At 39.0% G+C, this 13,067-nt stretch overlaps 1 protein-coding gene across 2 annotated transcripts in view; it reads right to left on the reverse strand.

Moving 5' to 3' along the window:
• The window catches only part of DERA (deoxyribose-phosphate aldolase), a 123,699-nt gene that overhangs the window by 67,501 nt on the left and 43,131 nt on the right, over positions 1-13,067 (reverse strand). For both annotated transcript variants that reach the window (XM_055280511.2, XM_055280512.2), the window contains exons 2-5: positions 9,727-9,824; positions 8,430-8,577; positions 6,862-6,957; positions 3,931-4,065 (exon numbers count right to left, since the gene is read on the reverse strand). In XM_055280511.2, coding sequence (XP_055136486.1) covers positions 3,931-4,065; positions 6,862-6,957; positions 8,430-8,577; positions 9,727-9,824 — 477 coding nt within the window. The remainder of the gene's footprint in view (positions 1-3,930; positions 4,066-6,861; positions 6,958-8,429; positions 8,578-9,726; positions 9,825-13,067) is intronic.

Consider the following 13,067-nt stretch of genomic DNA (forward strand, 5'->3'; position numbering starts at 1 on the left):
TCAACACCACCACTAAGAAATACTGTATTACATGTACTAATCATGGGAATAATATTCACTGAAAATGAAAATGCTAAACATAAAATCAAAGATCACTATAGCTCTAAAGGGCTGTAAAAATCATCATGTCCTATCCTCTCATTTGTAACATTTACATGGAAGCAGAGAGAACCGAAGTGTTTACCCAAGGTCTAGGTACAAATTATCAAAATCATAAAGACTAAAACCCAAGTCCTTAGAGTTCCACTTTATTCACTTAACACATGTGCTATGTGTCATTTCCCTTGACAACAGACCATCATCAGGGGCAGGAGGAGGGAGAAGGAGAAGGCAACATTGCAGCTGGCAAGGAGGGCTTCATCAGGGCCAAGCAACAGGATGATCATTTTACATACATTATCTAATTTCTTCCCTATTGTAACCCTGTGAAGTAGATGTCATTATCTCCATTTTACATAGAAGGAACAGAAAACACAGAGAAGAACCTGTCCAACAGTAAACAGTAGAGCCAAGATTCCAACCAAGATCTGTCTAAATGCAAAGATTCAGCTTTCAACTATTCCTGCTTTCCCGGTACTGTCCTCCCTTCTTGCCCCACAGTGCATTTGTTCTGGGTCTGACTGTGACACCAACAATGACTGGGTGGCCTGGCTGGCCAGCCGGGTGATGTCCCCACTTGGACGCTATCTTTATCAGAGAGCACAGCCATCCCAGGGAGAGGAAAGTCTTCTTCTCTCAAGAGCACAGGAAGTAGATGCACTTCTTAGCTAAATTCGCCAGAATAACACTTTATTCATCAAACTCTCCTGTTTACAGCTAACTACAGATCCAGGCTAAAGGCATAGAAACACATGGGAAATATGAGATGTACTAATTAATCAATTAATTAGTATTAGTAATACAATAAAACATACAATATATGAATGTATTCAATGTATGAGTTTACATACATTGTTGTATGTAAATTCAACAATGCTTCCATTATCTGGCACCTAAAGTATATGCAACTAAGAACTGGAATTATGTCAAAAAAAAAAAAAAAAAAAAAAAAGAAGAGTCCTGAGTTAGTACTTCTTAATAAGGACATGGGACTGGTGGGGAAGGAGAACAAAATCACCTGGAGGGATTTTCCTCATTTAGAAGCCTGTTCCTCCCTCACATACACACCTCAATTCTTTTATCACAAATGCCCAGGGGGATATGCTACAGCCTGTCAGGAAAGCAGCTGGGGCAAATCATTTGAAAATGGTTGTCAGGTATTATAATTTTGAGAACCAACAATACATGCCACACCCTATTGGGTTAAAACTATGGTGATAAGTGAGAAATGTAGTTGTCCACGTTTCCATGTCCAGCTGGACACGAGTGACAGGAGGATTGGCAGGGAAGGACAGTGTGCCGTCACGAGCTCAACATGATCTGACAGTAAAAAGCTTAACCACTAAGGGGCAGGCAAAAAAACAGTAACAAATAAGAAGATACATAAATCAAAAAGCAAAAGAGTCTGGACTGTGAGCTATGAGGCAAATCATCTCAGAGATTCCACTGGCCCCTGAAAGCATCACTGTATTCTGGAATAATATAATCAGTAATGAAACAGTTTGGAATAATCAAGAAAAAATTAAATTGTATTTAATAAAAATTGTTAAGAAAGTCAGGGAAATGAAAATACTTTTTTAATAGTTCTTGTTTGTTTTTTTTTTGAGACAGGGTCTCACTCTCTTGCTCAGGCTATTTTAGAAATAAATCTATTAGGCCAGGCGCAGTGGCTTAGGAGTGCAGTGGCGCAATCATGGCTCACTGAACCCTCTGCCTCCCAGGCTCAAGGAATCCTCCCACCTCAGCCCCAACCCTGAGTAGCTGGGACTACAGGTGCATACCACCACGCCAGGCTAATTTTTGAATTTTTTTTTTTTTTTTTTTTTTTTTTGTAGAGATGGGGTTTTGCCATGTTGCCCAGACTGGTCTTGAACTCCTGGGCTCAAGTGATCTGCCTGCCTCAGCCTCCCAAAGTGCTGGGATTACAGGCATAAGCCACTGTGCCCGGCCTAATAGATTTATTTCTAAAATAACTAGATTTCTCTGATTTTGTCAAGGTTCAGTGATATTTGAATGTCTCCTTATATGTAAATGATGGATGAAATGCAACACGGTGTAGTGATACAATGGAATACGAGTTCTGGAGCAGGTGGTCCTGGTGCTCAGGAGGTTTGGTTGTCTTTGCCATAAGGAATGTAACTGAAATCAGCAAGGACATGGCGTTTCCAAAGGAAAGCACACCAAGGTTGTGGAAAAGTCACACTGGGACAGAATCTGAGAACCACAGTTCAGTGTCCACGGTTCTCAGAATCTGAGAGCCGTGGACACTTCAGGGATGACAGGAGGAGGAAGAGCTTGCAAATGAGACACAGGGGTAATCAGAAACAGAAAGGAAGACCTCAGGAATGTAGGCACCAAAGCCACGACAACAAAGTGTTACTAGAAGGAAGGAACAGTCTGCTGTGTCATATGTTGCATGGTAAGGCAATAGAAATGGGAATGTACAGGAAAGTAGCTAATATTCCAAGCTAAAACCTCTATTTTCCAGCTTACTTGCAGCCAAGAATGGCCATGTCACTCAGCTCAGGCCAGTGGGCAAAGGTGTAATAAACAAAGGTGTTGTGTGAGACTTAACGAGAAAAGCCGTTCTTTCCTATGGTCTAGGAGATGAGTGTAAGGTGCTGGAGCTTCAGAAGCCATCTCAGACAATGAAGTGCCCTTGACATTAACAGCAGAAGCCACATGCTTTGGAACTGGAATACAAACGTAGCCCGGGTCTCCAAGAACTTTGTGGACCTGCCACACACCCCTGAAATACCTACCCCTGGACTTTATATAAGAGAATAAATACTGAGGGTTTAAACCACTGACTGCATAACCAAAAGCAATTCATAATTGACAATCAATAGAATTAGGCTTTACAAATAGACAAATAAAGGCTTTACAGGTACAGATGGATAGAAAGAGTCACAGGAAAATACCCATGAGATATAGGCAAGTCCAATAAGCAGGTTAAATAAGAGATAAAATCCTATCTCTTATTTAAACTTTAAGAGTGTGGGAATAGCCTCCATAATTAGTATAAAATATGCCCTTTATTTGATATACACACATATAAAGAGACAACATATTATCCTGGCTTTAACTTGTAATTTCATTAAAAATTTTTGGTTAAACTATTTATTATAATGACTTTTTTGAAAGAGAGAATTTTACTTTTCTAGCTACCAATGACCTCATCTTTAGTACACAAAATATATTTAAGACAGAGGTAAAATCTATTTGATTCTTTAATATCTATTTAAAAAAACAAAAGCTTGTTGCTGGAAAGGGCAATGTCTTAGTGTACGCTGACATGATAGTGAATCATTAACCTCATGATAGTCATCAGAGCTATGTCTAAGAATGCTAGAAGTAAAAATAAACTTAGTCAACTTAATAATTCCATACCTTCAAAGACTGCAAAAATTAACACAAAAAAGGGGAGTTTCCTCCAATATATTCAAATAAACTTTGCATAAAAGACTTGCCTGGAGTGAAGTATGTATTTAGTAACAAAACAGTATAGAATAGTAATAACTTTTCCCTTCTAAAGAAAAAGCATGTTGGTAAAATAAAATTGTTTTAAAAGTTATGAATCTATTGCATGGAAGTAACTATTCACCTAAGCACTCAAAAGGATCTGAAAAGTTCACGCAGGTAGGCAACTGCCTAGATTTATGAGGGACACAAGGATGGGTAATCTAAGCCATGCCTTCTCCTAAACTCACCATTTGATCTACTAACTTGTCACCTAGAACAGTGACCTCTAAAACATGCTACATCTTGCCTCATCACCTGATTCACCAGGGAAGAATGGTGAAAGTCTCTTAGGTAAGAGCATGCACCTACCTTCCCACTGGCCTGTCAGCACCAAGCTTCTGTTAATTACCACGTCGATTTCTGTAGCTCCATCTTCCACAGCCAATCTGATCTCTTCTAATCGTGTCTTCAAATGAGTCTGTCCAGCTGGAAATCCAGTGGCCACTAATAGAGTTAAGAAAGGAAATGAAGAAAGAGGGAAGGAGGGAAGAAGGAAAGTAAGTAAGCGGGGGAGGGAAAAACAAATTTCAATTGGTCAGTAGTAGTTCATCAAAGAATTCCAAACCCCTAAACATCAGCATTTAAAGACCAATGCATTGACACTTAAGAACATCACTTATGTTACGCATAAGTGTGAAGAAATTGAATGTTCTCTCATATTAGTGTTAGGACAACTATCATTTTCTGGAAGACCTGAAATTAAGATGCTGCAGAGATGCTCATGAAGGTGGATTAAGTAACCTGCAAAAATGTTATCTTCACAGTGATACCATAAAATAGTAGTTGTAGCCCTGTCTTAATGAACACTAGTTATCTAGCACACTAGTTCTGGATCCAAATCTTGATCAAGTTAGCTATCTTGATTTACTCATTTACCCTTGATTTATCTTAATTAACTCTCTCATGAACCTCTTTAGCTGTGGTAAACAAACTGTCCTATGTGTTCCTCCCACTGCCTATGTTAAAAACAACCAGCCTGGCAGATGAGCATAAAGAAAAGAGAATGCAGGAGGAAAACACACCTAATTAGTCCACAAAATTGAGGCAGGGGCAGGGTTGGGAAGAGCAGAGCCAAGTGTAAATAAGAGGAAAATGAAAACACAAAACACAACTACACTCTTGAAAAATAGTAACATCTTTTACATGTACATCATTAACTCTCCATCCCTGTTTCTAAAAAAACCTGTCATGTTACCTTGATATTAAATTCCTTGGGGCTGGGAGAGGTGGCTCTTGTCTGTAATCCCAACATTTTGGGAGGTCAAGCCTAGCGGATCATCTGAGGTGAGTAGGTTGAGACTAGCCTGGTCAACATGGTGAAACCCCATCTCTACTAAAAGTATAAAAATTAGCCTGGCGTGGTGGTGCACGCCTATAGCCCCAGCTACTTGGGAGGCTGAGGCAGGAGAACTGCTTGAACTCAGGAGGCAGAGGTTGCAGTGAGCCGAGATCGTGCCACTGCACTCCAACCTGGGTGATAGAGCGAGACTCTGTCTCAAAAATGAAAATTAAAAAAATTCCTTAGGTCTGTTACCTTAGAGGAAAGCATGTTTCTCTGTTGTTTAAAGCAAAAACTGAACTGACTGAGGCTGATGAAAAATTAAGGTCTATACAAGTGTAGCTGCCAAATACTTCAGGAATCCTCATAAATCAATTCTATATAAATACTGTGCACCATGTTTCTTTTAATATATTCCTAATAAGCTAATGACCTTTATAAACTCCTTTTAAATTTTTACTTATTTTTTTGTAGAGATCTTTGTTGCCCACGCTGGTCTCAAACTTCTGGCTTTAATCAGTCCTCTTGCCTGAGCCCCCCAGAGTGCTGGGATTATAGATGTGAGCCACCATGCCTGGCCTAGACTCCCTTTTTAAAGCATCAGGATATTCCTCTAACATCTCTTAAAACTAGAATCTAATTTTATATCTGTCTATTCATCCATCCATATACACATAGATACATATTTACCAAACTAATGTTTTAAAGACTTTTCTGTCATACCAAGTCCTACTGTGTCTATCTGAAGTCAGTGACTTTTGAATGCACCCTCTCCTTTATCTTCTAGGTTTTGTGTGGCTTTTATCAGCTCCCGCATGGACTGTGACAAGTCTCCCCTAACTCCATTTCACTCCTTTTCTAATTCATCCAGTACCATCAGGTAATTTACTATGCCATGAAGCTGATCATGTCACACCTCTAACCTTTCAGTGTCTTCCCTAGCATCAGAATACAGGCCAAATGCCCCCACATGGCATGGATCCCCTCTGCAATTCTGCCCTGATCTCCCTCTCTAGTTTCAACTCCTGTATCTCCCCCTTTGCCCTGTCTTCGGAGCCCTGCCTTTGTAGTCAACAATAGCAAACCTTTTCCAGTTCCCTGAACATGCTTTGTGCCTTCACAAGTGCTAGAGCCTCTGTCTAAAATGTGGTTCCCTACCTTATTAACACTGTGAACTCCTCCCCATCCTTTAAGACCTAATGCAATTATCTCCATGACGATGCTTTCTCTTACTTTGGTGTCACCAACCTCTGCAGAATATATCATTCCCTGCTCAGAACTGCAACTACATTTTGCACATATCCTTTTTTTTTTTTTTTTAGATGGAGTCTTGGTCTATCACCCAAGTTGGAGTGCAGTGGCATGATCTCGGCTCACTGCAACCTCTGCCTCCCAGGTTCAAGTGATTCTCCAGCCTCAGCCTCCCAGTAGCTGGGATTACAGGCACCTGCCACCATGCCTGGCTAATTTTTGTATTTTTAGTAGACATGGGGTTTTGCCATGTTGGCCAGGCTGGTCTCATACTCCTCACCTCAGGTGATCCACCTGCTTCGGCCTCCCAAAGTGCTGGGATTATAGTTGTGAGCCACCATTCCCAGCCCGCATATCCTTATTATTATATTTTACATATATATGTATAACAGAACATGCATACATGTGTGTGTTAGTATGCATATATATATATATATATATACATCATACCTTATGATTTTTTTTCTTTACCTGACTATTCCTCCTAAACTGAGTTTCTTTAAGGATAGGAATACAGTTCTATATTGTTGGGAATAAATATGTCTTCCACTTACTAAGCAATTAATACATACTAAAATCATGAATAAATACAACTAATTAAATACAAAAACTAATTTAAACCATAGTACAAACCTATGTATAATACCTCATTGTATGAAGAACTGGAAACATGTTTAAAAAATAACAACAAAAGCCACAACACATTTTACCTGATGCCACAGGGATATTACAGCCTGCAGCCTTGAGAGCTTTTACAGCATCACACACCCGGGCAGGATAAACACAAACAGCAGCTGTAGTAATGCCTATCAAGAAAAAATAGGAATAGCCAACTTTAAATGAAGTTCAACTCATACAACATGCTTTTAATTGTTATTTATATTGCAACACTGGCAAAAATCAAATGAGAGAAAAAATAAATCCCCCACAATGCTGCAATAAATTAAAAGATTTTTATTTTCCACATTCCCTTCTAGTTCTTGACAACATGGATTATTTTCTTATCGTTAAAGTCATAAAAACAAGTTTGATATACTCATCTGAGATTAACATAGTACTGTTTTTTAAAAATGTCTAAACAGTAAACTTGGTGATCATTACTAAATGAAAATATTTCATGTAGATAACAAAATCCGTATTTACAGAGCATTCATATAGGACAACCTGAACAAAGGATAGTTTGAAGAAGGGCAGATGAAGAAAAATATAAGTAAAATTTAGAGGGTGGTACCACAAAAATGACATTTAACTAATCCTATTCCCTTTTTTGCAAGAAATAATAAAATCTGAAACGGAAGACCTGATTTTAAGAAATAATTTCATAAATTTAAAAAAATTTAGAATTCAAATAGTCACTATAAAACAAAGCAGTATCAAAAGACCTTACACCAAGTTGTTACCTTTAAGTGCAATAAATAAGGTGGTATTTTTATGGCCAACTCGAAATAAACATAATAAATACTTTTCAAAAGCCGTAGAGTTGTTTACCTACAAACCTAAACATGTTTATTTGGGATAAAAGACCTGCATTAGGCCAATTCAACGTCTCTAGTTGCACTCACAGCAGATAGGCACTTGGGGGCCATGAAGCATACTCTGTGGGAAGGAGACCTGGCTCCCAAAACCAGCCCAGCAAGTAACAAGACACGTAGTCTTGGGAATGCTGCTTAGCCTTCCAGGTCTTGGTTTCTTTACTTAGAAAACAAGGGAATCAATTCTTACAGGTGTCCAACATCTCCAAAATGCTAAGATTCTAAACTTAAGGCAACTCTAGAAAAGTCCTTCTTTTCATGTATACTACAGCAGTGAATATGACTTTTTTTGAAAGATCTAACCTAATATATAAGCAGACTATATTTCTCATGTGCACTTTATTTTCAAAAGTATTTCATATACTCACAGAAAATACTTTATGTATGAGATGTGGTTATTAAGTAATGAGGCTGGCTTTTTCACGTGTGGCTAGGGAATCAGAATGAGTATTTCAGTGTCACTAAACAGAAATTTTCCAAAACTGAAGAATTGAAAAGAAATAAAGTCACTCTCTACCAAGCACTTTAATCCATTGATGGAAAGAACTGACCTCAAAAAAAAAAAAAAAAGACTCAGATTCTCTTCCTGCTGTTTTTCAGAGAAGAATCTGTCTATGTATATACAGCAAGAGTTTCTATCATGGATTCTATCACCATTATCATTAGCAGCTGTATCTTAAGTCCTCTTTGATTTAGCAATCAGTATTGTAAGCACTAGACACCACATAGATCACACACAACATTACCTTTATCATGCAGATTTAAAGCTTTTAAGAGATCTTCCCGGATTGGGTATTTGGCTTTATAACAGAGCCTTTGAATGTTGGAAGAGGTATCATCACCTGAAAGTGTAGTAAGATCTATAAAGGTAACAGCTTTCAGGAGCCACGCAGCCTGGTTTAAAGAAAAGTGAAAACAAAGTAAATTTAATAAATAAATAAACAAACAAACCTCCAACCCAGTTGGGAAAGAATCATTAGACAAGTATGGGTGTTAATATCTTATGCCTACACTGTTCAATGGAATATTCTGATATATGATATAAACACAGCTCAAGAGCCACTAACAAGATGAACACTGCCCAAAATAAAAGGGAGGAAGAGTAGGCTTAAACATTTTTTTCTCCCACAGATATCCCAAATTGAAACCCCTTTTAGCCCATGTCTCCCCACTTCTGACTACTCCATGTCAGACAAAGGGAGAGCCCATCAGAGCCACCCTGACAAAGAAGAACGCCGAAAGAAGGTTTCTATCTCACATTTTACCTCCCGCTCTGGTATCTGGGATGAGATTATCATTTTTAAAAGTCTCCAAGTTTTTTGGTGTTTTTTCAATTTAATCCAATTCCATTTTTGAAACAATATTCATATTTCACAAATCAGTCTGACGAATTTTCTTTTATCTTTTCAACCAGAATATTTCTAAGGATGAGCAAAATGTGAACTATCACTCTCAAGGATTCAATCACAGTATTCTGCTTCACTTGTGAAATGAACTCTGAATTCCTTTTAATCCTACACAGTACATCTTTGGTTGGAATACACTGAAGAAAATGCTGACCACAAGTACTCTACAAAACATCATTTTTGGAATTTAGAAAAATGATTTATGGAAAGTAATAGAAAGGTAAACATGATGGTCAAGAAAGGTCAACTCTTATACCTAACGGCCTCAACAGTGGACACATCAAGTTTAGATGTTAGGGCTTTAAAATTAAAACAGAAGACAACCAAAGAAGGCATGTCGAAAAAACTGAATAAATGTGTTGAGAAAATATGCCATTTAATTCACTCATGAATAAAGATGCCTCAAATTCATTTGCGGTTTTGCCACTCAAGAGTGATAAGATTTTAACTTGTTTGGATAAATGTGTTATCTTTCTCCAACCCATCATCATCACATATGAATTATTAAAATAAGTCATGGACAGCTGCAATCTTTTAAGTTTAGATGCATCTTGAGCGAAATTCAATATTGTGGCCTTGAGGGAAGAGACCATGCATTGTAAAATACAGGCACAGAATGCTCAAGAAGAACCCTTACCTGCCACTCCTTTTTCACGGTTCTGCGAGCCTGGATTTGTTCCGCACGCCTCAGAACTGCCGGGTGATTCACTTGTATTTTGGAGATCCAGCTAAGGTCTAAAACAGACAGAAAAACACATTCTGAAACCTAAAGTTTCATTAAATATAGTCACCTATTTTTACATGGTCCTTGAAAGGATACATTTATCATTTGACATCAACCTTTTTTTAAAGCTTATGTTTCCTTTTTGTACAACTATACATAAACAACCTTGTCGATGGAAGCCCAGTCAACAAAAGGCAAACTTCATGCAAAATCACTGCCATTACTTTCAAAGACAAAAACCACAATTGCTTCTGTACCAACCTACACATTTGGAACTGGAAGAACCTGTATTGATTCATCACACAGACATGTCTAACGACGTGGGAAATGTGTGTTACCCATGCCACGTACCTCACCTCTGACAGTGAAGACTTATTGGTGAGTGTCCAGCCCAGGAGAGCAAATGATTAACAAATCTTCAGTGAACTAATGGTGGGGCTTACAGAATCTGTGCTCACTACCCGCTTACTGGCAAGATTAATACCTACTGCATGCTGACAGGATGCAGCCCATTCTTTCTTCAAATAAAAATTTTTCAAAATGTAGTAGAAATAACATCATTGACTGATATAACAGAAGTTAGAAAAAAAGAAAAAACAAATTATTTAAAGTTTCAGGAGATATCTCTGTTGCTTTTGTTCTGAAATGCTCTCTCCTACCTTGATCTACTCTCTCTTCTCTTCCAGTTCACTGTAATTTCTACCTTCAGACCTAGTCTAAATATTAGCTGTTGTGAAAACCCTGTCAGCTCCCCAGACAGAGCTAACATTTGGATGGATCTCTACCACAGAACTTGTAATCAATTCATCAAGGATTCCTGGTGAAACCATTTGTTGTACCTAGTACATTGTCAGCCATGATCTTACTCATCTTTGGGTGTCTAACATCCAACAGTGTTTGGTACACGTATTTCAACTTTATCCACCAATATCCTATAACACAGGTGGCCTCACGGTAAATCGGACATGAACATTATTTACCTTCTATAACTAATCTCACTTCTATATCTCTCCAGCAATTCCATGTTTTTAAAAGAGCCTTAAAAGAGTAGTGTAGAAAAAAAGTTATCCATTAGAAAAAATGCACTAATTACAAAACTCTTTATAATGCAATGAGGAAAACTGCTGATCACATACTGTATCATATAACAATACAAATTTAAGTATTTGCATCTAATGTTACAGATGACATTCTTTCTCTCACTCATTTTCATTTCATTCTTCTTAAAAGTATCAGTATTAAACGTATAGAAATTGCAAGGTGGACTGAGTGATTAATAATGATCTTATTTAAATTTCACTGAAGAAGGAAGAGAGTTTGGGTGCTTCTTTTTCTCTCTAATTATTTTGTTAGCTGAAATCATTTAACAAACCAGATTTTTAACATTTCAATCCATCTGCTCCTGCCCCTCAAAGATATTGTATGTTTTCTTGCTTGTTTGCTGAGCCAACTTCACAGAGAAAATGGGAGTCTGGGGTCAGGCCGATGAAATCTGCCTCTGCTTTCCCACTCAAGGGCTGTTTTTGTTCTAGCAGAGCCCGAGAAAATCAGAGCAGACACACTAGACTTCGTCCCAATTTATCTAAGACCTGTAAGAAACACCCCCTACTCAAACACAGGGAAGGCTCTTTTTTTTTTGAGACACGGTCTCTCTCTGTCGCCCAGGCTGGAGTGCAGTGGTACGATCTTGGCTCACTGCAACCTCCACCTCCTGGGTTCAAATGAACTCATGCCTCAGCCTCCCAAGGAGCCAGGGCTACAGGCGTGCGCCACCACGCCAGGCTAATTTATGTATTTTTAATAGAGACAGGGTTTCACCATGTTGGCCAGGCTGGTGTCAAACTCCTGACCTCAAGTGATCTACCTGCCTCGCCCTCCTAAAGTGCTGGGATTACAGGCATGAGCCACCGCACCCAGCCCTGAGAGGCTTTTTTTTTTTTTTTTTTTCCCTCAGATGATTGATAATGCTGATTGGGTTCATGGTAAAGACTGTTTCAGGCAGATATAGAAAAATGAGTGAAGAGTATGTGAACTCCAAGACTCACTGCCAACTAACTGTTGACCGTGATTAAAAAGAGGTAGGCCTGTTACTCAGTGGGGCAAGGCTTTGAGAGGCTGTCCTTTATCGGTCACAGGATACCCCTGAAGTCCTTCCCCTTCTCTACTTCCAACTCACCACTACCACTACTGTCACCCCTGGAAACACTGGCACCACTGTTGGAGAGGGGTCTCAGGCAAACACAAGCCTCTTCCTTCACCATCTGGCTCCTTCCTCCTTCTCAAGCCCCAGCTCCTCCCTCACCAGTCCTCTGCCTCTGTGGTACAGCCTTCCTAAACTACTGGCAGTTCCCTGACACATTATGCCAGGCTGTCTCTAAATCTGTGCATGCTGCATGCTCCTTCTACCAAGAATGCCCTTCCCTGCTCTGCAAACAGTGAACTGCTGCTCATCCTTTAAGACTCGGTTCAAATGTCACCTTCTCTGGGAGCCTTCCCTGAACCTCACAGGTTGAGACATCCCTTTGCTTCTTCGTGCTTCCATGCAACTCTGCATTCTACCTTTAGTACACCCCCTTCACTCAGAATGCCACTGATGTGTCCAAATGTTTATGTCCCCAAAAGATTTTTTAAAACTCCAAGTGAAGGACCTGACACACAGGTGGCATACAATAAATAAGTCGAGTGGTTCCCAAAGACCAGAAAGGATTTAATGCTGGGCAATGTCTTTCTCCACTGCTTCAGACTAGAAAGGGCTTTTGGATCTCTACAAGAAAATGTGGGACTGAAGTATGAATGGGATGCCTGGGAACTTGCACCTTAAAAACCAATTTTGAGTACATCAAAGGTTAGAACTTACAAGGTCTGCTCTTGCACTTCTCAGAAACCTCTTGCCAGAGGTCCCTGCAAACCATCTACTGGAGAACGTAATAGGATTTCTTCTCTCACAGTATCAGCCTTCACTGCTAAAAATATCATTAGTGGTCATAAAATTATCCAGCCCCACATTTAATGTAGCCACAAAATTTGCCTCTGTGACCTCCCATGGCAATGAATTATGTAAGTGACTATCTCGTTTTATTAGCACTTAATTTGCTACTCTTTAATTTCATCAAATAACCCATGTTCTCCTATTATGGAGTCTGGGGAAAAGAAAGGACTAGATTGGTCTTTGTTATGTCCTTCATAATTTTTAATATTTTATTCAAGTACCCTTTAGCGTCTCCTTTCCAGGAGAAGTGATTCTAATGCACATA

The sequence above is a fragment of the Symphalangus syndactylus genome, chromosome 5, assembly GCF_028878055.3.
Source record: "Symphalangus syndactylus isolate Jambi chromosome 5, NHGRI_mSymSyn1-v2.1_pri, whole genome shotgun sequence".
NCBI lineage: Eukaryota > Metazoa > Chordata > Mammalia > Primates > Hylobatidae > Symphalangus > Symphalangus syndactylus.